At 39.1% G+C, this 23,374-nt stretch overlaps 2 protein-coding genes across 2 annotated transcripts in view; one reads left to right on the forward strand and one right to left on the reverse strand.

Annotated features, from left to right (window-relative positions):
- The window catches only part of LOC133850516 (uncharacterized), a 47,816-nt gene extending 25,488 nt beyond the window's left edge, over positions 1–22,328 (forward strand). The window contains 12 exon segments of the mRNA XM_062286646.1: positions 7,791–8,339; positions 11,029–11,495; positions 11,571–11,892; positions 11,894–12,049; positions 12,051–12,557; positions 13,280–13,997; positions 14,826–15,017; positions 16,557–17,195; positions 17,314–17,957; positions 18,021–18,702; positions 19,720–19,978; positions 21,853–22,328. Of these exon segments, the coding sequence (XP_062142630.1) occupies positions 7,791–8,339; positions 11,029–11,495; positions 11,571–11,892; positions 11,894–12,049; positions 12,051–12,557; positions 13,280–13,997; positions 14,826–15,017; positions 16,557–17,195; positions 17,314–17,957; positions 18,021–18,702; positions 19,720–19,978; positions 21,853–22,036 (5,319 nt within the window). The 3' untranslated portion in view covers positions 22,037–22,328.
- On the reverse strand, positions 217–1,325 carry LOC133850527 (fibrinogen-like protein 1). Its single transcript, XM_062286654.1, has 3 exons — positions 1,186–1,325; positions 413–1,125; positions 217–353 (listed from the first exon to the last, which is right to left on the reverse strand). Exons 1-3 carry the CDS (start codon positions 1,258–1,260, stop codon positions 257–259), a joined length of 885 nt encoding a protein of 294 aa, XP_062142638.1. The 5' UTR covers positions 1,261–1,325; the 3' UTR covers positions 217–256.
- Positions 22,329–23,374: the final 1,046 nt, after the last annotated feature.

A 23,374-nucleotide genomic window follows, 5' to 3' on the forward strand; every position in this document is an offset into this window, starting at 1 on the left:
CTGATGACATCATCGCAGTATAGAAGCATTCGCACATTCCTTCAACGAATTAAAAGTAATCTATGAAATTGTACCATATGAATTTATTTGTATTTAACAAGTCTCCACGTTATCTTGATCTTCTGTTTACACTTTTGGTCTGATCATAATTTGAGAGATAAAACTGAAATACTCAAACATCATCAAATTCCTTCATGAAATCAAAACTAAGCCACAAAAATATGCCATATGAATTTATTTGCAGTTGAAGTTCACTTTACACTTTTGGTCTGATCATAATTTGTGAGGACTTGAGCACATTTCGTTGCCAAGGATACCAATAGAATCCACCGTTGTAGGGACCATTGAGATTGCTGTAATTAAGTCACAATCATTTCAATATTATTCTTATTTCAATTCACGAATTACTTACCAATGATAGCAATTGTTGAACCACCATCCAGAGCTATTCTCATCCGCGCAATTTCTGTTGCTTCTATCGTTATCTTGATCAAAGGTTGAGAACTTCATGTTGTCGTGGAATCTTAAGCCATCGCCTGAAGTGCCTGAGAACTTGCCAAGAGAAGTGATTTGGAACGATGCGTCGTCATTGCCAATCGAAAAAGTATCGTATTTAGCATATCGGGTCTCATTGTTCAAGTTCTGAAGCACTATATAAAGCTCGTGAGGTTGTGAATTGGTGATCAGATGCAGTTTGTCAAGACCAATGAAGAATTCTCCTCGCAAATCTCCAAAGCCCCTTTGATAGTCTCTCCAGTCGCGGTTGAAATTCTCCTTGCCATTGGTGCGACGCTGAATCACTGTCCACCCGGAGCCGGAACCAGCTATTGACGAGTCACAAGAAACTTGGAACGGTTCTGCTCCAGGTATTTTGATAGTATGTAGTTCAGTTTCTTTACACAAGCAGCTGGAGGAGTGGCATTTATTGGACTCAAGCACATATTCGGAGAGTTGAGACTTCAATTCCTTTATTTGCTTTTCTTGTTCCTCAATTTGCTCTGTTTCCTGAGCAGTTTTAATTCGCAACATTGCTATCATTTCATCCTTATTGAGTGCCGCTTTTTCAAGTTTCTCTACTTCACCACGTAAAGTGGCCACTTCTCTTTCCAAACTTGGAATAGTGTTCTGTAAGTTTATTGATTTAAGTAAATGATTTTGAATACCTTAAAACAAATAAATACTCACTGTTTGAGCTCCATAACAAGTTTTTGAAAATGTTAAAATCGCAAACAAAGAAAATACAATCGCACTTTTCAACATTTCTTTTAAGTAATTTTATAAAATCAACCGATGACGAAGTCAGACAAATGAAAACTAATTCAACTTATTATTTAAACATCGAATGAAATTTCGAGTTGAGTTCAAATCTATTCCGTCTCTTTACATATATTATCAGCTATTTATTGTGTTCAGAAATATATAATTAAAGTCTATGTATTTATACAACACATTTGAATGAAGCCTAGGTCATCAATACGCCTATCACCTTCTAATCTACTATAAGACTGATTTTTAGTTTATAACATATGTATTTAGAATACAACAATATTTATTATAAATTTTCTTTATATGAATGTATAGTTTATATGTAATTTTTTATGTTTTAAAAGCATAGGTTTTTAATTTTCCCAATAGTTGTTTTTAATAAACTTATTTCACAATTACTTTTGAATTTAATAAGTCTATATATTATATATTATTATTAAATAATTACCTTAGCTGGCTGAATTTTATCTCTTTCTTTGTCCCATAGCCACTCTTTTTAGTCAATTTCATTTCTACAGCCGTAAGCAATGTGCTTTAGGCCTAGCTTTGATATTTTGGGCTTCATTTACTATTCCTATTCATTTTTTATTGTACTTCAGATAGAAGACCTTTTGCCAATTGTTACAATCACTCACTCAAAGTTTATATGCCCTTTTGAATTCACTATATGGCTGCAGGGTATTGAGAAACTTGCTGAAATTTGTTGTTGCTGCTTTAGTTTTGTTGCTTTTTCTATTGCTGTGCTGTGAATATATATTTTGTACTTTTCTGCCTAACTTATCGCGATTGAACGTTGTTGCCACTGCTGGCTGCCGTTGTCGTTGTCGTTGTCGAAGTCGTTGTCATTGTTGTTGCCGATAGAAGCAATCAATAGAATCGAAAACAATCAAAGAACCCTCGAACTAGAAATTGGAGCCGTAGTTAAAGTCAAAGCTGAAACTATTTGGAGTGGTCACTTCCAGTTGAAATAGTCGCACAGCTCGGTTGATTGCTTGCTCTGCGACCGAGACTGAGACCGAGGATTTATATCAATGGCAAGTCTATTGACTGAATATATATCCCGCTGTGTTTGTTTGCCGACAAAGTCAAAGGGAAAATTGCCGACGCGATGCGATGCGATGCGATGCGATGCGACGAGATTCGCAAGCCCACGAAAATTTCAATTGAATGAGCTCAATGGGAACGATCTTTGATTTGGTGCCAGAGCAGAGAGTAGAGCTGTAGAGCTGAAAATAGAATAGATCAGAAGACGCATCCCAGCTAAGCTCAGATACCGTTACAGAACTCAAAGTCATGGGTTGCTTCATTAACATTATGGATAGTTGCAACAACAACAAGAAAAAAGCAAATTTACATTTTACCAGAGCGCTCGCGACATGCAGCATTTGAATTATTTTTGCCAAAGTTGGAGTTGATTCTTGACGCTAAGGCTGAAGCTGGAGTTGGAGTTGCAATCACCGCGGGGCAGACGTAGCATGTGGCAATCCAAGTGCAGAGTAACGGTAAAAAAAGCCGCTGGCAGCAAGACAGACAATTTTTGTGGGTCAGTAGGTTGCCAACCAAGACAGAGGAAGAGAGCTTGAGACTATTGAAGATGCCTGCTCCAGCAGCGCAGCGAATCACCCCCTTGGTCATTTGGCCATTTGACGCTCTGCAAGCCATTTGTGCTATGGCTACTGCTCGTAAATTACATGCAACTAATTGAGGATGTCATCTAACGCGACTCACTTCAATTAAGCACCGCCACTTGTTAGTTTCCTGTATTACTGCATCTCGAGAGCCCACAAACCGACCATGATGCGGTCTTGAGCAGCAAAAAAAAAAAAAAAGATCTTGTATATATTTAATACATACATATATCTATGATTTAGTTGCACAAGCGGAAAGTACTCGCACTCGTCTAGTCGTAAAGGCAGCGCACGCTGTGCTCTATAGAGATATAAAGCCAACGAGATCGTGACAGAAATAATGCATATAAAAATGTATATTATTAGCGTTTAAGAGGCGCAGAGCAAAGCCACAGCATGGCCAACAAAATGGCCATTGTTAGGCCAAGAAAGCAATTTAAAATGCAGCAACGCACAGTGGGCTCAAGGTAATATAATTGGCCGATCATAAATATGGCATTGCAAGTAGCTCATGTGAAACATATTAATAAGAGATACATACATATATGGTGGTATATAAAAATACTCAATTTAGTTAATTATATTGTATATATTTTATATTTTTATTGTACTACATTTTTTGCTTTTTTATATTTTCTTTGATATACAATATATACGACATCTCTTAAAGTTTTGTTTCGTCAGTGGTAGAAGAATGGGAATGCGCAAAAGAGAGAAATAAAGTACGAAGAATAATAGCACAAAGTGTAGTGCACAAAATGTGATAAGTTAAGTTTGACTCTGTTTGCATCTCCTCTTTTCAAGTAACGGTAATTTCAACTAGGCTGCACGAACTTTGCTTTGCACTTTGAGTTAGTTAAAAACCGAGCTGTATTTTAATAAAATAGAAGTATCTTAAATGAGAAACTACGAGATTTATTTATTAATTTAAATTTGTTTATTTATTTCATACATGTTTGTATTTTTTAATTTCTATGTTATTTACTCATATAGTTTTAAATGTCAGCAGATATCTGATTATTATTATTTGTACAATTTGTGAAAAAATGAATATGAACTTATTAACGTAAAATATTTCGCTCTATTGTTTTCAGTTAATATTATTAATTTAATACATAACGAAATAGAATTCTTATCACATATTTTGTTTTTGTTGTATTGAAAAAATAAGAAAATATGTATGAATTTATTAATAAAAAATGGTTAAATAACGATTATAGTTGGGGAACGTTCATTTAATAATGCGTATAAAGAACACATAAAATCAATAAATTTTAATGTTAAGTTATAAAACAACCTTAGCATGGCTTGCTAGTTTTCACTCAGGTTGGTCACACTGTGCGCGCAAAGTCAGCTAAAAATAAAAAGAGTCAACGCTTTGGCATGTCTATGCAGCGATCTGCGCAGCCCTGCCGCCAGAAAAGGCGACATGCATGCGCAGACATGGAGCATATGGCAGGCAGAGGCTGACACGGACGGACAGACAGAGAGGCAGACAGACAGACAGACAGACAGAGAGTGAGGCAGCCCATAAGCTGAGATAGACAGTCAATCTTATGGCTGGAGACAGCCACGAAGACGTTGACGTTGTTGCGGGCAGCAGCATCATTAAATTCGTTTAAAGCATGGCTTGGGCGAAAATATTTTGGCATAGGTCAAGAGACAGAGTCGGGGGCTGTGTCTGCTGTGGCTTCGGCTGTGGCATAGTCTGAGTCTGCGGCAGCATCTACAACGTCTCTACAACATCACGACTTTGGCTTTGGTACTCACTTGTAATATATGCGAGCAGCGCAACATTTGCTTTTTTTTTGGTTGGTTTATTGCAGCTGCCGCATTTCGTTGAACCTTCAACTTGACTTTGAGCAGAAAACACAGCACACAACCAACCAGCAGCAATAAAGCCGTTGAGCATTTTTTCCTACTGCTGTTGTTGTTGTTGTATTCAATTTGACTCGTATCGAGCATAAGGCTGGTGCTTTGGAATCGGGTTGCTTTATCAGCAAATGCGAAGCCAGCAGCATGGGGGCTCAAGTTCGAGATCATGACACTGATTCACTGATTGTTTTGCCGTGCCAAAAGAAATATTTTCAAGTCCCGCCAGCTGCTGTTTTGATTAGACACCCCCTCTAAAGCTGTGTGCATGCAGATTGGCACAGCTTAATTAGCTGGCAGGCGAAATCAGGCCAAGTCTGGCCATAAAACTGCATTGAGCGGGCCAAGTCGAAAATCCTACACATGTTCTCACTGGGGAAAAAGAGGTCATCGATAGACAGACTACATATAACTGCAGTCACTAGCAACAGCAACAGCAAAAAATGTAATACATTGCCAAAAGGAGATTTAAGACAAAGTCTCTTCAATTCTCCTTCTCCTTCTTCACCTTCGCCTACTTCTTCAACCTTTACTTCTCCTGCTGCCATCGTGGTGGCGTGAGAAACTCAACGACAGAACGTGCATAGCCCAAGGGTTCGAAACCCGGCTTATAATTTATGTCTGCGGAACGTTGCTGGATATCCAAGTACCCGCTTACCCTTGGCTGCTGCTCAAGGATGAGTGTAACTTTAGGGAGCTGCACATAAAAATGATTATGCATTTGCAATTTGGCCTGCGGTTAAATGCGGCGATCATAATGCGGCCAAGACCGAAATGAATTGTTATTTCAAAGTATCCCCCAGTGACATCACTTTTGGGAAAACTTGTAGTTGTTAAATAAAACGAAATACTCACTCCACACATCTAGGCATATTCTTGATTCTTTTATGTGGTAACAACCCAACAAGCTCAGCTTTGTCTTAGTCACTGAACAAAAACCCATGACTCAACTCACAGCATCGATACATTTTTTATGTTCGTTGTTATTTTTGTTGTAATCAAATTTAATGTTTGCCATTGTTGTAGAGATTGTTGTTGTTGCTGTGCATTTGCATGGAAGTGGAGCATTGAGAATGCATTTGATTTGGTCATTGACACGAATATGCCCAAACTGAACCCTAATACAAAAAATTCTAACGCTATAAATCATAGTCATAATCGATTGCCACAATCGATCTTTTGGGCCACACAGCCCCGCACACTCAGTGTTTGTGTGTGTTTGTCGCTGGTCATGGCACGATCCAATAAAATAAATAAAAGAAACTGTTAATTGCTGTGAGTGCACACTGAAAAGGGTGCAGTGGGTCAGCGACTGAGGTCTGGTCACGTGTGCAGCTGTTGAGATAAGAGCTCAAAGCAAAACACTTGACGTTCAAGTGCAATTGGCCAACAACCTAATGACCAATGCGGCGACTATTTACAAGACGCATACGCCCCGTCAAACACACCCAATAAAAATGCATATTGCAAGCTGCTGAAATGAGGGTAAATGTTGTTGATTAGATTATGCAGTTATTTTATATACACAAATGACAAGTATTCATATACCTTTATAGAGATCATTCTCTTTAAAAGGTATCTTGACATATTAAATTAGCAAGAAATGTTCTAGTCCTATTACTAAATTAGAAATATTTATATTTCTTAATTAGGAACAAGTTTGATTTTGTAGACTAGATCTAATTAAATTAACATTAATTGAACTACAAGTGAGTTAATCGTATGGGCACGACTAACTTTGTCATATATTTTATTTAAAATTCAAATAAATTCACTAATTCACACTGTAAAACGTGGAGACCTTCGTCAAATAACAAATAAATTAGATTATATCTTAAGCATGTTTTGATTTGAGTCTTATAAAGTTTGATTTAATGACTATTATTTAAATATAAACCTGTTGATTTGTAATAGAGGGTATTATAACTATGTGCCAGCAGGAAATGTATGTAGCATACATAAGGAGGCGTCTCTGACCCTTTAAATTATATATAATCTTTATCAGCGTGAACATCCGAGACGATCTAGCCATATCAGTCTGTCGTTCTGTCTATCCTATGAACACATAAATCTCAGAGACTCAAGATTTGATACGTGTAATAATAATTAATCTTTTATGATTCCTGAAAATTTTGTTAACGATCAGATGAAAATTACTACCCAACTCAAAAGTATTACTATCGTATACATGCAATTCTGTTCTATTCAATATTATGTAGACAATTTCGATTCTGTCAATTAACACGTGGGCTGAAAAGTCCGGGCGTTACACATAGATTGTGCTAGTTTTATTGGTGTCACCTTTTTTCAGTTAATACAATCCTTCAGAAGACAGCTGCTAAAATTGCATGATATTCTATTCAATAGTTTGTAAGTTATTGAGCCAAAAGTGACACTACTTTTTATTTTCACAACAATGGATCAAATGCAATTTCGTCTTCTAATCTTACAATGCTTCTTGGTGGGAAAAATACCGTTCAAGCAAGGTTTTGGCTTGAAAAGTGTTATGGGGACTCCTCTCCATCAGAAACAACAACAAAACGTTGGTTTGCTGACTTCAAACATGGTCGTAGAGACACCGATGATGCAGAACCCAGTGGACGTCCAAATGGGAGGTCACACCAGAAAACATCAAAAAATCCACAAAATCGTTTTGAATGATCGAAAATTAAATTTGCGTGAGTTAGCTAACATCGTAAAGATATCAAAAGAACATGTTGGCTTAATATTGCATGAGCATTTTTGACTATGAGAAAATCTCTTCAAAATGGCTGCCGCGTTTGCTCACTTTTGAACAACAACAAGAATGTGTACAATTTGTCTACCAAACACATTGAGAAAACACTCATCCGCCCTGTGGACAGCAAGTAGACCTACTAAACTTGTCAAAAATTGTACTTACAAACTTACGATCATAATACAATACAATTAATACAATCCAAACACATTATCCTGCTATCACGCCAAAAATCCTAAACTCTGTCTCTCTCTCCCGCTCTCTTTGTCTCTCTCTCTCTCTCTCAGATATCCGATTCCCAAAATATCTCACAGCCCAATGGCACACAGCACACACAGCGCAAACAGTTGGAGGTGCTGCGCACCGCCAATGGCGCCATGCAAGTGATCCGCACACAGACAGTACAAAAGACATCCTCCACATCCCGTTGGTCCACCTCCTCATCCAGCACCACCACCCGCAGCAGTGCGGCGCCCATGGCGCTCTGGGCGTCCAAGCCAAGCCAAGGCGTTGACATCTGTGAGCTTAGCAACGACGACGATGACGACGACGACGACGATGATGATCGTGACGCTGGCGTCGCTGTCATCGTCGACCATGAATCGCCAGCCACATTGAAGTCGAGCCACAACTATGGCCATGGCCAGAAGGAGCTGGTTGATGATCATGTTGATTTTGTTGTGATTAATGGCCACTCGGACGACGCTGACGAGCGGCAACACAGCCAACTCGATGTCGACGACGACGACGACGATGACGACGTACCTCATTTGCACAAACTCGGCCACAATTTGTTACCCGATACTGCGCCAAGTTTGAAATTGAGCAATCTAATGGTAAGTTGTGTCCACGTACCCCTCTCTCACTTTATCTATCATCCATCTACCATCGTACCAAACCCTCCTCCGCCCACTGCTCCCCAAGACAGGCTCAAAATGCGGTAGTAGCAGTTTGCTTTGGGCCGCAATTTTTCATTTGCTTGTTGGCGGCTCATTAGCATGCTGCGATGTTTGCTTTTTGTTTTTCTCCATTTGCTTCTGTTTTCTTAAATGTATATCTCTTTCACTCTTTTGTTTTTTTTTGTATTTTGCTTTTGGTTTTTTGCATGGCAATCGGCAAGTCCCGACCATGGCAATGACCGAAAAACCATCTGCTTAGCTTGAGCAACGCTTAAGTGGAGGAAATCATGAGAAAATTGTAATCTTGAAGCTTACATAAATTATCATAACGAAGACTTTTATTTTACCTGTAATAGAAATGGGTATTTATATTTAAAGAGCAAATACAAGGGTTTAAATAAACACTGACAAGGCTTTTAAACGATAATTGGAACTTAAGAGTTATCTGCAATATAAAAAGAATATACAAAATACAAAAATAAAAGCTGCACATTACCTCTTATTTATGTGTCAATAAAAATTTAAGAACATAAAAGTATATAATCCTAAGTTTTTTAACTAAAAGACAAAAGTAAGATCAAGCTTTCATTATAAAAGTAAACACAGCGCTTGAGAAATATCTTTAATCAAATTGTTGATTCAAGATCAAATTATTTTGCGTAAATACTGTTAGATATATTAAAAGTAATTTTTTATACCCGTTACCCATAGAAGTAGTCTTAATAGCTGTAGCTAACAATATATGGTATATAATATAATCTACTGTATATTTTGAATGTGGTACTATATCATTAATAGCTGGTATCTTACAGTCGAGCACATTGGATTGAAGCTTCTAATTTACAAAAAAAATAATGTAAGATGTTTTAGAACAAAGTAAACTTAATGCAAATATGTAAGTCATAAAAGTTATTGCGAATTACTTTCTTTTTGATACTTTCTACAATTTAAATAAGAACAATATTTAAAAAGTCAGCAAAGAATATTATCATGTGAGCTTTTTTTGTGTTCCCTATTTGCACTTATTAATCCAAAAATTAAAAGAAATTTATATGTGCACATTGTCTAGACAGAAATTTGTTAGCTATTGAAACTTGACCATGGCACATCGATCTCTCTCAACATGAGATTGATGCCAGGCCCAGACGACCACGCTCTGAATGTGATTCTAATTAAGCGCCTGGCAACAATCGATACTAATAGGCGAGCTCAATTAAGCATTTAACACTTAAGCCAAATTTATGAAAAGCATCCAAAACCCATTTTGGCAACCCGACATTTGGGTCATGACTACAAAGGAAATTCTGGCAAAGGCAAAACGTTGGATGGAATCTCCGCTGGCTCGGTCATTAGGCAAACAGAAAAAAAGTCTTTAATTATTGGGTCTGCCAAGGGGATGTTGAGGGGCCCAGCCTCTCTTTCTATCGCTCTGTCTCTTTCATTTCACAATACTGCTTCAAAGACAAGACAGAGAGAGAGAGAGACGTGACTCTCGAGCCAAGTTTTTTACACCCACCTGAAAAGTGGCCATGCCCATCAATCTTGACACGTTCAGTTTTTTCTTTCTTTATTTTGTTGTATGTTGTTTGCGGATTAGTATGCTTTTGGTGAAGTAACAGTACATGTTGTGGATATAATTACAAATGATAAATTGGATAATAGGCAATACAAATATTTGAGAAATTAGCAAGTTAAATACAGAATAGAAAAAATTTGATATTTATGTACATACGAGCACATTAGCTCATTTAAGATATTACGAATTAAATTGCTTTATATTATTTATAACGACATATTAAAATTCTCTTAAAGCTTTTAGAAAATATATATTTATTAATAATTATTTCAATTCTTTGAAGTCTTAATTTTAAAAGTTTAATAGGAATCAAAGCAACTGAACATTTGTAATAATTCAATTCTTATGAGTACATTTATCTAACTTAAAAAGAGTATAGAATAATTGTATATTAATATATTTTAAAACACAAATCATCATTAACCACAACAACATATTTAAGTCTTTTGATATGATTTTTATTTTAATAGGCTGAGTTGTAGTTAATTCCGAACCCTCTTTACTAAGGATAGTTGTATAAATAATACTAAATAATAACAATATGAATTAGATGCTATAACTCTGAATTTCAAAGTTGATTATTTTACATTTAAAATGTCAAATGTATTAAATAATATATATTGATATATTTAATAAAATGTAACCAATAATAATATTAGAAGAAACTTTAAGGTCTTACTTATAAAAAAAAAGAAGATGGAGCGCTTCTAAAATGACTTATTAAATCAGATTCTTGTTGGCTTTTTGATCCCTCTTAATGCTAAGAATAAGTAAAATTTTATGAATGACTCTCCATATCTGAAACCGTCCCAGCTTAAGAAGTAATCAGCAATTAATGCGCTTATATTACACGGAAATCCATTAAAGAGTTTAGCTGCAAAAGAAGGACTTCCTCATGGAACTCCTTCTGCACTGCGCCCACACCAATAAAAAACAATAAGAGAACAACTGAAAAAGAGAGACAGAGAAAAAGAGAGACAGAGAGAGAGAGAGAGAGAGAGAGACAGACACTAATGCGTTCCAAAAACTGCTTTTGTTTGCCATTTACAGAAAAGCAGTTCGAGTATCTCCAGCCAAAGCAGCAACAACTCAAATTTAACAACTGCAGCGGCAGCGACTGTTGGCAACACCCACAGAAATGCGGGTAAAATAAGCCTACATGCAATTGTTGGCCAGACGACAACGACAACAGCAGCGGCAACAGCAACACCAACAACACCATCCACATCGTCATCATCATCATCATCATTATCAACGTGGCCCAAGCGACTGGGACTGACGGAGCAGGCTGACTTATATGGCCAGAACAACAACAGCAGCAGCAACAGCAACAAACGTCGCGTGGGTGTCCCAAGTGAAGCTGCTGGCGATGCTGACGTAGCCGTTGTTGCCACGCCAACGCTGCGTCGTGATTTGGAAAGTTTCCGGCATTATAACGATGACGCCGCCACCGCCACCACCACGACAACAACAACAACAACAACGAGAGGCGACAACGACGATGATGATGATTTGCGGTAAGTGTTTCGGAATTGAAATCGAAATATTCATGGCATTATTCGATTGAACTTGCTGCCAAAAACACTTTGCAGACTCAGTGCTCGCCATCAGCGTCGCCAACAGGTGTCCCAATCCGTCTACGCCCCGCCATTGCCCGCCAGCTTTGGCCACCTTGGCAGCCTGCAGCGTTCGCGTTCGATATCGACGGATGATCTCAGCAACGATTGGCCCGAGGACGCCGATGAACAGCCCTGCGGCGATTGGCGACGTGTCAGCAAACTGCGACGCTCCTTTCAATCCCAAGACTATCACAACAAAGTCCCAACTCGACCACGTCCGCGTCCCTTGGATTTGCCCAGCAGTTCGGTAAGCGTGGCCCGCATCAGGGCGGAGCTGGAGAACGGACGACTCCTCAAAAAAGGTCATGCACAACAATCACGTAGATCTGGCAGCCCTCGACAGCATTCTGAATCCCAACACTGCCTCCACGGTCACGCTGTCTGCCAGCAAGCCGCTGGTGGCCAAGCGCAGCACATTCCTCACAGCCGAGTCGCTGCAGGAGATACGCGGCCAAGCTCAAGAAACTGTCCGACGAGAGTCTCTACAAGGAGGACTTTCTGGCCCATCAGGCCATCACGAAGCCAGCCGCCGTTGCAGTGCTGCAAACCCCAGAGCCAGCTCAAGTGGCAGCACCACCTTCCGCCTTCCGTGCCGTCCACAACACGCACAGTCTGGAGACGCGACAGCGGCCCAAAGACACCAGCTCCAGTGAGTGGCACTTGCGACGCAAGTCCTACGGCTTTGAGAAAATGTCGCCACCCGAGAGTCGCAGCATCTTCCGTGTGGATGCTTCCACTGACAGCGGCTTGGGTCGCTCCGGCGAGCAGCTGGGCAACTGGTCACCCACCACAGATCGCACTGCTGCCTCAGCTGCCAATGGTGGACCTGGCTCCACGATCATCCACTTTGGACGTCAGCAAGCTGCACAGTCGCCAGCTAGTCCCAATGAAGCCGAGCTGAGCAAACGACACTCGATTGCCGTGGAGGAAACTTGGCGCGACATTCGCAAGACATCGCAGGTGAGTGACAACAAAAAAACCGAAGAAGAGACTACAATGTTATTGATCTGCAAATGTGTAACCTTTAATTCGCAATGATTACTAATGTTGTTAATTTACATGTCGGTTATTCAATCACTACATTAAGCAAAATCTGACGATTATTAATTCTAATGAATCCAAAAAAGTTTATATTTTTAATATGTGAGAAATCATGTTGCTCAAGGCAACATATGTAGAATCTAAGTGTGATCACACATGCAATGATTTATATCAGACTCCACAAAGTATGCAATACTTCAACAATATTCGAAAATAAATCACAACTAGACAATCTCAATAAGACAGAGAAAACATTTGAAACAGCTCTTTAGAGTTGAAAAGGTGTTTTAGGGATCTCATTTTTCAAAAGTCAATTTGTGTTGACTATAATAAACCTTACCATTTTCACATTAAATGTATGAAAGATTAAAAATACATTTTTATACTATTGTTTTTCGGAGGATTGTATAACTATGAAGACTTTTTTCATATTTTATTCTGAATAACACTTTTGACTTTTTCTTAATAAAGTTCCTTTATTTCTGTTAATCACAACATTTAGAGCTGATAGTTAGTTGTTTATTTAAGTAATTCCTAGTTTGGTATTGTAAAGATTATTTAAATTGCATTTAAATGAAATTATATTTAAGTGTTGATCGTAAAATTAATTAGAACTAACTGATTTTTATGGACACTCTCAGGTGCACGTGAATGGCGGTGTCGTGAACGGCAGTAACAGCAGCAACAACAACAATAATATCAGCAGCTCCACACAATTGCAGCGCAGCAGCGCTCAGAAGCGTGTGGAATTCTGCAAGACAGAGGTGCATTTTGCAGCCGAATCGGGCCGTGTGAATATTGTGGAAACCGATGGAAAGCCGCCGCCCACGCAGAACTTTCGACGACGTCGACGCACAGCAAGTGGTCCACTGCAAAGTCTGGTGAAATCGGCCAGTGTGACCAGCAGCATCAGCAGCACAAGTACCACAAGCTCTAGCAGCAGCAATGTGACGCACTTTGGCGACGATCCCACTGTGCGCAGCAAGCCAATTGCCTCGAGCACTGTGGCATATCGAGCCATGCTCATGGATCCCCCAGAGCTGATCACACAGCCTGTGGCTGGCAGTCAAGTGACGGTGATAACGACGACACCGAAGCAGCCATCATTGGAGCCTCGCTACAGTCTGCTGGAGACAACGAGCTCAACGTCCAGGCATAGCTACACTTCCACCAGTGGCGTGGATACGACCGACAATGAGACCGACGAGTTGGCCAACATACGTGGCATACTGAAGAACAAACCGATTAAACCGAAACCTTATCATCTGGGCGAAAATATCGAGAGTGCCGATGCGCTCTGGAGCATGCCAGCTACGATCAAAAGTGAGCGCGAGAGTAGTCCACCAATCAGGGAGAGCGGTGAGTCATCAATTACTTCAAAATCTATTAATAAACATAATTAAATTGAAATACAATCAGTTTTAAATTCCCAAGTGCTACATGTTTAAACAAAACAATAATTACTTTATAACTTTATAACTTTAAGATACCATTTTCAAAGCAAAGCTGTGCGGAATTTATTATTAAAATATAACAAATTAATATATCGGTAATACTGGTATATTTATATAGAACTACAGTCACAATATACCGTAGAGCACAAAAATAATACAATGTCTGCCAAAGCAACCAAGAACCGTAATAAGTAAACATCTATTTCTTAAATAACTTCAACAATTTTAATGTGATCGCGCTCAAAACTAACTATAGTTATTATTGTCTGCTCGAGACGGTAGCTTTAAGTTTAAGCTTGTTATGGATTTGAAACAAATATAAACAGAGCTGTCGAAAAAAAAATATCTCTATCTCTTAGAGTCTCTGAGATCTAGGCGTTCATATGGACGGACAGTCGAACGGGCCTATATCGTCACTGATCACAAATATATATACATTATTGGGTCGGAGTCGACTCCCTCTGCTTGTTACATACATTTCATGTAGGCACAAAGTTATATTATATTATATATATTCTTACCTATCTATAGTGGGTACGCACTTAAGCAAGTTTGAATTAACCTTTTAACATGCTAGAAAATTGATTGAATCCCAGATAAGCGATCACTTTATAATGGCAATCAAATGAAGGAATTAGATTAACACAGTTGTAAAAATCTAACAAGCTAAAATAATTACAGTTTATTAAACTGGATTTACTCATTTTGTATTTGTATTTGTATATCTCTTCAGCCACTGGCGATCACTCACCGATCACCACTAAATCGGTGGCTGAACGTGTGCGAATTGTGGAGCAACGGCAACAGCAACCACAGCAGCAGCATCAGCAACTACAGCAACAACAACAGCCATCGCCTGCTGGCAATGGTTACTCCACAAAGATCAATGTGAGCCTCGGAGCATCGGAGGAGTGGCTAGAAACAGGTTGGTAGAAGAAAAAAAGAAAAAGAAATTAACTACTCGTACTTATTTTAGCTATTGTTGTGCCTGTTGTAGTAGCTCGTAATTATTGTTATTATTAGTGTCTTATATTTTGATTTGTCTTTGATTTATTGTATTGTACTTCAACGCGGTTTTGTTGTAAACTCCTCTACTTGTCTCTCTCTCTCAACTAGCGCCAAGTCTCAAAGTACTGAATACTCATACTCAATACTTGAACTCGTAAAGCATGCTGCTTCTAAATTGCCGCTTCAACTCGTACTCGTACTCGCACTCGACTCGCCAATAAAAATCTCTAACCCTGAACATACACTCACTTTCTAACCATTACCAAAGCCAATCTATAGACCGTTAATCACGCTAATATCAAAACTACTTTACCCATGATTGGAACATGATTGAAAAACATTTAATGCTTAATTCGAATTTCTAGTGCACAATGACTGCTTTGCTTATAAATTGACAAACATAATTTTGAATTACTGTCATAATTATTAAAAAGTTGAACAAAACAATGAGAAAATATTAATTTGTGCAATTTCAAAACATTCTTTACTTAAATTTAGTTTAATTTTTATTCAAACGTTTAAATTGTAATTATTTGAGATAAAAATTTTAAAATAAGAAAATATTTAAAGATTTCAAGATCGTAAAATGGCTTTATTATTAAAATAAATGTCCATTTTTAATTCTGGTCTATTGTTAAACTTCAAAAACTTAAATGCAACTAGCAAACTGACTGAATTTAATAAATGAAACAGAAAATTATTAATTGTGAAATTTGTAAATAGCCAAAATATTATTTTCCGTTCAATCCTTTGTCGATTTAAATTTTCAAATCATTTAAAATGGAACTATAAATGAATATAGTTCTTTTTTCCAATTCAGTTCGGTTGTCAAACTGTAATGACTGTAACACTCAAATAAAGTAAATAAATACAAATTTCCATAATGCAATATTTTTATATAGAAATTTTTTAAATATTTTATGAATTAAATAAATCCAATATAAAACATACAAATTCTAAATTTTATAGTAGTTTTTAAAAAAGATTTATTTTTGATGTTTTAAATTCCAATTAAAGCACAAAATTTAAGAACAAAAAGAATTCATGTAAATGTCAAATATTGCAATATCTTTCAATGGCTCTACTAATAAATTCAACTTGCATTTGTGATTCTGTTTAATTTTACAAGTCATTAAAAGAGAATAATTAAAAAAAATGATTCAAATAAAATTTAATTAGAATCAAAATTGCAAAATAAATGATATTCATAAATGGCAAATTCTACTTAAAAATAAAAAACAATTATCCAGAAATTCACTAAAAAGTAAAAAATTGCAGATTACAAACATTTTGGAGAACCTCACCAATTTATTTAACTTGCTTTTTCAATCCTGAATCCATCATTTTGAATAAATACCCCAACACTGCTACTAATCCAACTGCAAGTCATTAAAAAAATCCAACAAAAAAAAAAGCAAACCACCAACAACATTTTTCGCACATTTCGCTATCACAGGTTCAAGCTCAGGCTCAGGGCCAGTTCGTCGTCGCAGCAGTGCCCAGGAGCTGCTGCTGCAGGACTTGCGCGTTCATCAGCGCATCCTCGATGAGGGCCTCAAGTCCACATCGCTGATCATGAAAACAATGCGCTCGGCCAGCGAATTCGATGAGGCCATGCGTCGTCTGAGCATAGCCTCAATCGAGTCCGCCCTAATACAGCCCACAATTGTGGTGCCCACGCCCATGTTGCGCTCCCACAGCTATCAGGAGGAGAGCTCGCGTCGTACCTCGACCACATCGATAACCAGCAGCGATCTCTTTGGCAGCACCCTCTATGACTCCTTGCCACGTACTCCGTTGGCACCGCCGCGTCTCAAGCTGCTGGGCAACACGCAAATACCCGTTAGTCAGCAGTTGATGCAGCTGCGGCGTCTCTACGATGCCGCAGAGCAGGAGGAGGACAGCGCCGATGAGGAGGTGAAGCGCTATTTCCGCGAGAACAGCAACAGTGATAGTGGAGGTGGCACTCAGGACAGCTCCTCGCCCGAGGATGTGGTGCACAAGGGTTGTGAGTACTCGAGCAGCTGGAGCCGGCTAAAGGCCAAGCGCACCATCTGGAAAATCGAGGCGCAAGAACAAACGCTAAAGCGTGCAGGTAAAACTAGTGAATCTTCGTCGTCTTCAAGTAGAGGAGTTTACTTCGCGTCTAGGGCCAAGGCAGATTTTCCCCGTCTTAAATACATTATCATGCTTCTCCTTATGGTTCTTTTCAGATCTGCCCAAGTCCAATGTGATGAACATTGCGCTGCATGCCCCACGGCTGCAGAAGCCAAAGCCAGCGCCTCCCACGCTACGCATTGGTCAGCTGGTGCCTGTGGCCAAGCCTCGCACTCTGCTCGTCCAACCGCAGCCACAGCCACAGCCGCAGCTCACTCAGCTTCCCGTGGATAATGGCGACGAGTCGGGCAGCGAGTCCTTGAAGATTGTGAAGGAGGCACGTGGCGCACGCAAGCTGCGTGAGCATGAGCTCTCCTACTTTGGGGTACAACATTCTCCGTCACCCAGCCAAACCGCCAAGCTGTCCACCAATCCACGACGATCGCTGCCGTCACGCAGCAAGCAAACAAGCCACAACGAGGAGGAATCCAGCACAGCAACCACTACGACCACCAAGTGGCAGTTGTTGAACGATCGACCCGATTTACTTAGACACAGCCCACAGGGCAACGACGAAAGCAACAACAACATCAAAGACTACAACGAGGATGACGAGCATTGCTATGAGAACATTGCCAACGAGTTGACCACCACGTTCCGTGTGAAGTCGCCATCTCCGAGCTACGAACGCAAAGCAGATTTGCAGCGAGATGCGCAGATTCTTAGCGAGATGACACGCAACGCTGATCAGACATTGAAGGTTCATCATCAGCCTCCTTTCACCACCCTTTACTTGAACTAATTCACTTTACTTTCACAACAGGCACTCTCCGATGAGGCTGCCTACAAGGATCAGCGACGTAGATCCTGCTCGCTACAGCGTCGCAGTGCCAAGCCTCTGGCCACCATCGACGAGAAGGTCAAGACATCGAGTGTGACCCGCGGCACCTTCGCCTCAGAGGCACGCCGCAATTCACGCCAATCGACGCCCTCGCCAACTCGAGCACGCAGCTCATCGCAGTCATCCATTGAGTGTTGTCCCCGCGATCGCTCGCGTTCCAGTTCGCGTGAATCCATGACCCAAGGTGGCAACTCGTCGGACGACAATCAACTGAGCAAGCAGCGCGTAGAGCGACTGCGCATGCGCACCCCGAAGCGAGAAAAGTCTCGCCACGAATCAAACGAACAACAGCGATCATCACGACAGAGCAGCAAGCCACGCAGCAGCTCCAGTGCTGTCACCCATCATCACAGCAGCAGGCATCGTGAGAAGGAGCACAGCAGCGAGCACTCGGGTGTTAAGCACAGTTCGGCCTCGGCTGCCGTCGTTAGCTCGTCGGGTGGCTCGACACGATTGCTGCGCTCATCGCGTGTCAGCGAAGAGAGCCGACCACGCACCAGCTCTCACCGCACCAGCGACCGAGAGCGCAATCGCGAAAGAGAGCGAGAGCGTGAACGTTCGCGCGGCAGTGAGAAGCACCGAGAAGAGCTGTCACGTTCACGTGGTAAGTCGCTTGTTTGCCTAAATATCGCCATCGTATTCATAATCCCTTGCCATATGCGTACTCGTATACTCGTATCTATTGCAGACTTGTTTGTTTTGGGCTTGCTCATTTTGGGTGCCACACAGCCGCTTAAGCTGCGCAAGCGTTTTAGGTTAGCTAGCCGCGACAGTCAGCCATTCAAATCGAAACTAAGCCCCACCAAATTTGCAGTTCGGGCAATAGATCAAAACTTGTGGCGACTGATCGAGTCAAGGCTTCAAGGCTGTTGCTTACTTTTTCCACTTGGCACTTGTTTTTCTTTACACCAAGCAGCTGAGAATGAAATTTAAAATGGCTAAACACACTTTTGAAAATTAAAATCAAGAATAAGCTATTGAAATTGCATTTAATTCACCGAACTTAAAGATATCATGCAGCATTACCTAATTGTAATTATAATAAACTATCTTAAAAAAAGTATTCTAAAATGACACTTTGGAAAACTACTTATTTTAAATCTTGAAAACTTTAACATTCAAATAAACTTTATAATTAAGGGTATCAAATTTAAAAGTTGAGATTGTTTCTGCCCTAAAAAACCAAATTTGATATAATTTCTAATATTAAATCTTAAAAATTCGAATTTAGAGTTTCAAATATATTGCAATATTATTTAATTGTCATTATTAAAAATAATATTTTAACTAAGGAAGTACTCCGAAAAATGAATATTTAATTCTAGGAGTATATTTGAAGAAGAAAATCAATTTAAAATGAGACGTATAATTGTTAATCGCAAAACAAAAAGAATTATTTTTGAATTAAATATTAGTAACCATACAAATTGAAGTTACTCATTCTCAGTTGCCGCAAACTACAAAATTTACCACTCACATTTTGGCACACACACAAAAACACAACAATTAGTCTTAATCAAGTTAACAGTCGTAGCGAAGTTCGCAAATTGGTTAATCTAACACTCTGACAACTTGAAATCGAATTCGCAAGCTCATCGTCTCCATTGACATTCACACACAGGTCACTCCAGTCGCTCGAGACACAGTGAACAGCAGCAACAGGCAGCAACAGCGGGTCACAAGTCGAGTAAAAGCGTTCGCAGCAGCAATCACAACGACACTGCACACACAACGTCGTCGGCACACAGAAAGTCTGCGACTGGCTCTAGGACAACAACAACCACAGCAGGCAGCACAACAAAAAGCACAACAGCAACAACAACGCACAAAGCAACAACAGCTACAACAGCAACACCAACAACAACGCACAACGAACTGACGTACGTATACGTAACGAATTTAGCCAATACACAAACCGCCGAGGATGCAGACTATGCCAGCATAGATGAGACTGCCGCAACTCCGCTCCCACAGCCGCCACTGCCACCCCCTCGCCGCAAGCGCAAGCAGTCTCTCATACCCGTGCCCATCTCACAGCCCGCAGCCGCCTACGAGCATCGCGTTAAGCTGGACATGATTCCGGTGGCGCCGAGCTACTCGAATCAGTCGACGCTGCGTTGCAAGTCTAAGCCTCAGCCTCGCAAGCTTTCGCTCAAGTGCACGCAATCAACGAGCTCAAGCTTCGCCTTTCTGCCCTATTTGCCGGCCAAGCGCAACTCGAGCGTTAGCCATGTCTATGACAATTATTTGCTGTACGCAACTCCAGCGGCAACGTTAACCGCAAGCAAGTTGCGTCCCTATCAGCACAATTTGAGCAACGAGCACGCTCAACTCTTTGGCAGCAGTGGGCGTGGTGGGGCGGCGAATGGAGGCGCAACTGCTGCGCTGGCGAGTCGGCTGGGCAGTTGGCCAAAACGGTTGCGCAGGCGCCAGGTGCGCAGCAGTGTGTCAACGCATCAGCCCTTTGGCATCTGCACATGTTCATAGTCAGCGCTGGAGCATACAACCAAAATAGCAAAGTCGCACAAGGATGGGCGCAACCGGATCTCATCGCAGTCACAGTCACAGTCAAAGATTTCTCTCACGTTACTCACTCCTATGCACTCCGAAATTGTTCTTCCTACTTTACTGTTTTTTTTTGTTTTTGGTATAATTTTCTTGTTTTTGACTACCTCAATGCACGCGAAAATGTCGAAACGAAGCACGCAATCAACACGAATAATTAAAAACCAATTCTCGAAAAGCTCAAGACGAATTGCAAATCGGCAATTGGCTCTGTTTTCTAACCCGTGTTCCCTCCTAAATACTAATACAATAAAAAATAAATCCCCATGGCATTGAGAAACAAAGAGGGAGACAGAGAGAAAGAGAAAGAAGAGAGTTTTTGTTTGTTGTTTACTCGGAGCACACACTCAATGGGAATGCACAAAAAACAAAACAAAACAAAACAAAATATCACACACACAACACAATGAATGAAAATGGTTCTGTTTTTACTTTTGACAGCGTAAGCCAAACTTCAAAATTTTGAAAACATTTTTAGTTAAGCAACACTGGAAGCATGTTGTGGGTGCATTAGGAATATTTAGAGCTAACACCAAATCTTTGCTCGTCTGTAGAACGTTGAATGCTAGACTAACTTTCCAAAACTAATCAACTTTTCTACAATTTTCTCCTCTTAAAACTACTTTTCAATTACAATTTGAAAAACAAAACAAAAAGTATATCTAAACAACTAGAAAGTAACGATTTAATTTATAACAGTAGATGGATTTCTAAAATGCATGTTTGTAAAGAATATATTTAACCAGCTAAAATGATATTGGAAATTTCTACTCTATGCTAACATTCGTAGCACAACCTCTACTACACTTTAGAACACTATTTCTAGTATCGATTCTAAAAAACTGACTATGAACATGTTGCTGCAAAATCAAAACAAAAAACAAAAAATATATCAAAATAAAAATCAAATCATCAATGAAATTGGACTGAACTGCAAATGAATCAAAACATCAACATCGCTCGCTCTACTCTATTTTCTTATTGTACCAGAACACTAAAAGCGGTACTTTAGCAAAACTGGAACTACGTAGTGGAAGTAGCACATTTGGTATACTCTATAAACAAAAAGGATGTTGTACTATATATTTATAAAAAACCAAGTAGCAATGCATATTAAAACTGTATTAACAACTAATACCATTTGGCGTAATGCTAATTAACCTCTTTATTTCCCTCTCTATCTCTGCAGACACGGTAAAAGCACACTGAATGGACATCATCATCACCATCAGCATCATCATCAGCATAGCAGCAGTGGAGCCAGCAAGCATCATGGAGGACAACAGCCTCAGCATCATATGCACAGTCTGACCACAACGACAATTGCGGCCACAAAGCATCAACGCGATCGCCATGGCAAGGATAGAAAATAACAATAAAGAATGGAAAGAAAAAGAAAGAGAGAGAGAGGGAACCTATCAACGAAGCAACGAACTACTAAACCTATACTAAATAATATAAAAACTAACTAAGATATATATAATATATTCATATTTTATGGCGTGCTTATTTTTAAGGCGCTTTTACGAAGCCAACTTTATGTGCATAAATCTGGTAATTTTTGAAATTTTTCTCACACTTACAAAAATTTCAAGATAATTACTTAAATTGGCGTATAAACAACAAAAAAAAAGTGTTTACTAATCCCACAATTAACATTTTATGCGTGCATCTATTAAAGCGATTTCCAAAAGCAGTTCCTTCAGCACATTCATACATACGATATATACAACATATAATATAATAATTAACTCAACTAATTTATACACCAACATGTTTTGGCATAAATTCAAAATTCAAGTATTATAATATGCCAACCCTGTTACAATATATATCCATAATCGTACCTAACATTTTGTTAAAAGAAAAACAATATTTGTCCTTTATGTTTACAAACATTCATAAATGAAAAAATGCATATAAATTTAAATAAATAACAAATGATACTCATATATATTCTTTAATAGCATTAAGTTTTGTAATTTGCATATGCGAAACGATTTTCATTTATACATAAATTTTTTAAAGATTTCGCACATGATTTAGAATCTGTTTTTCTGTAAATTCGTATAAATGCTACATTTCGATATATTATTTTTTAAAATAAAAATAAATATTTTCAGAATGACATGTGTAGAAGGTTTTTCTTGTTCTACCAGCTAGCCAATGGGTAGTAGGGTATTATAACTTTGTGCTGACAGGAACTTTAAGTAACAATTAGAAGAATCCATCTTTGACCCGATAAAGTATATATTCTTGATCAACGTCAACAGCCGAGACGATATAGTCATGCCCGCTTTTCTATATGTTCCTTCATTTAAATAGTTAGTTGAATTGGCTATCAATCTGGTATTTTTTACACTCCATGGTTTATTTTGAATGTAGTACTTTATAAATAAACCAAACACACCCTTTGGTATTGCAGTATATTAATTTGTTATATTTCGTATCTTTCTTATTAGTTCAATTTTGTAAAATCTAAACCAATTTTGCATTTCTAACAGGTAATTCTAAAGTCGAGAAAACTTTGACTTTTTATTTTAGCTTGCTAATTTTCATGTTATAATTTTACCATGTATAGTACGTGGGCTTTCGTGCCACATTTTTTATCTGTTCACTACACATGCACTTATAAACAACTACAACAATTTCTCAGTATTATAGTATTTGTAAGTACGTCAGGTAAGTATGAGAGTGATAACGAAAAAAAA

Source organism: Drosophila sulfurigaster, chromosome 2L (genome assembly GCF_023558435.1).
Source record: "Drosophila sulfurigaster albostrigata strain 15112-1811.04 chromosome 2L, ASM2355843v2, whole genome shotgun sequence".
NCBI classification, from domain to species: Eukaryota; Metazoa; Arthropoda; class Insecta; order Diptera; family Drosophilidae; genus Drosophila; species Drosophila sulfurigaster.

Coding starts and splice junctions, on each gene's coding strand:
- LOC133850527 (XM_062286654.1), bottom strand. CDS start 1,260: ATGTTGAAAAGTGCGATTGTATTTTCTTTGTTTGCGATTTTAACATTT. Junction 1,126..1,185: donor CTTGTTATGGAGCTCAAACA/GTGAGTATTTAT, acceptor ATAAACTTACAG/AACACTATTCCAAGTTTGGA. Junction 354..412: donor TTCAACAATTGCTATCATTG/GTAAGTAATTCG, acceptor ACTTAATTACAG/CAATCTCAATGGTCCCTACA.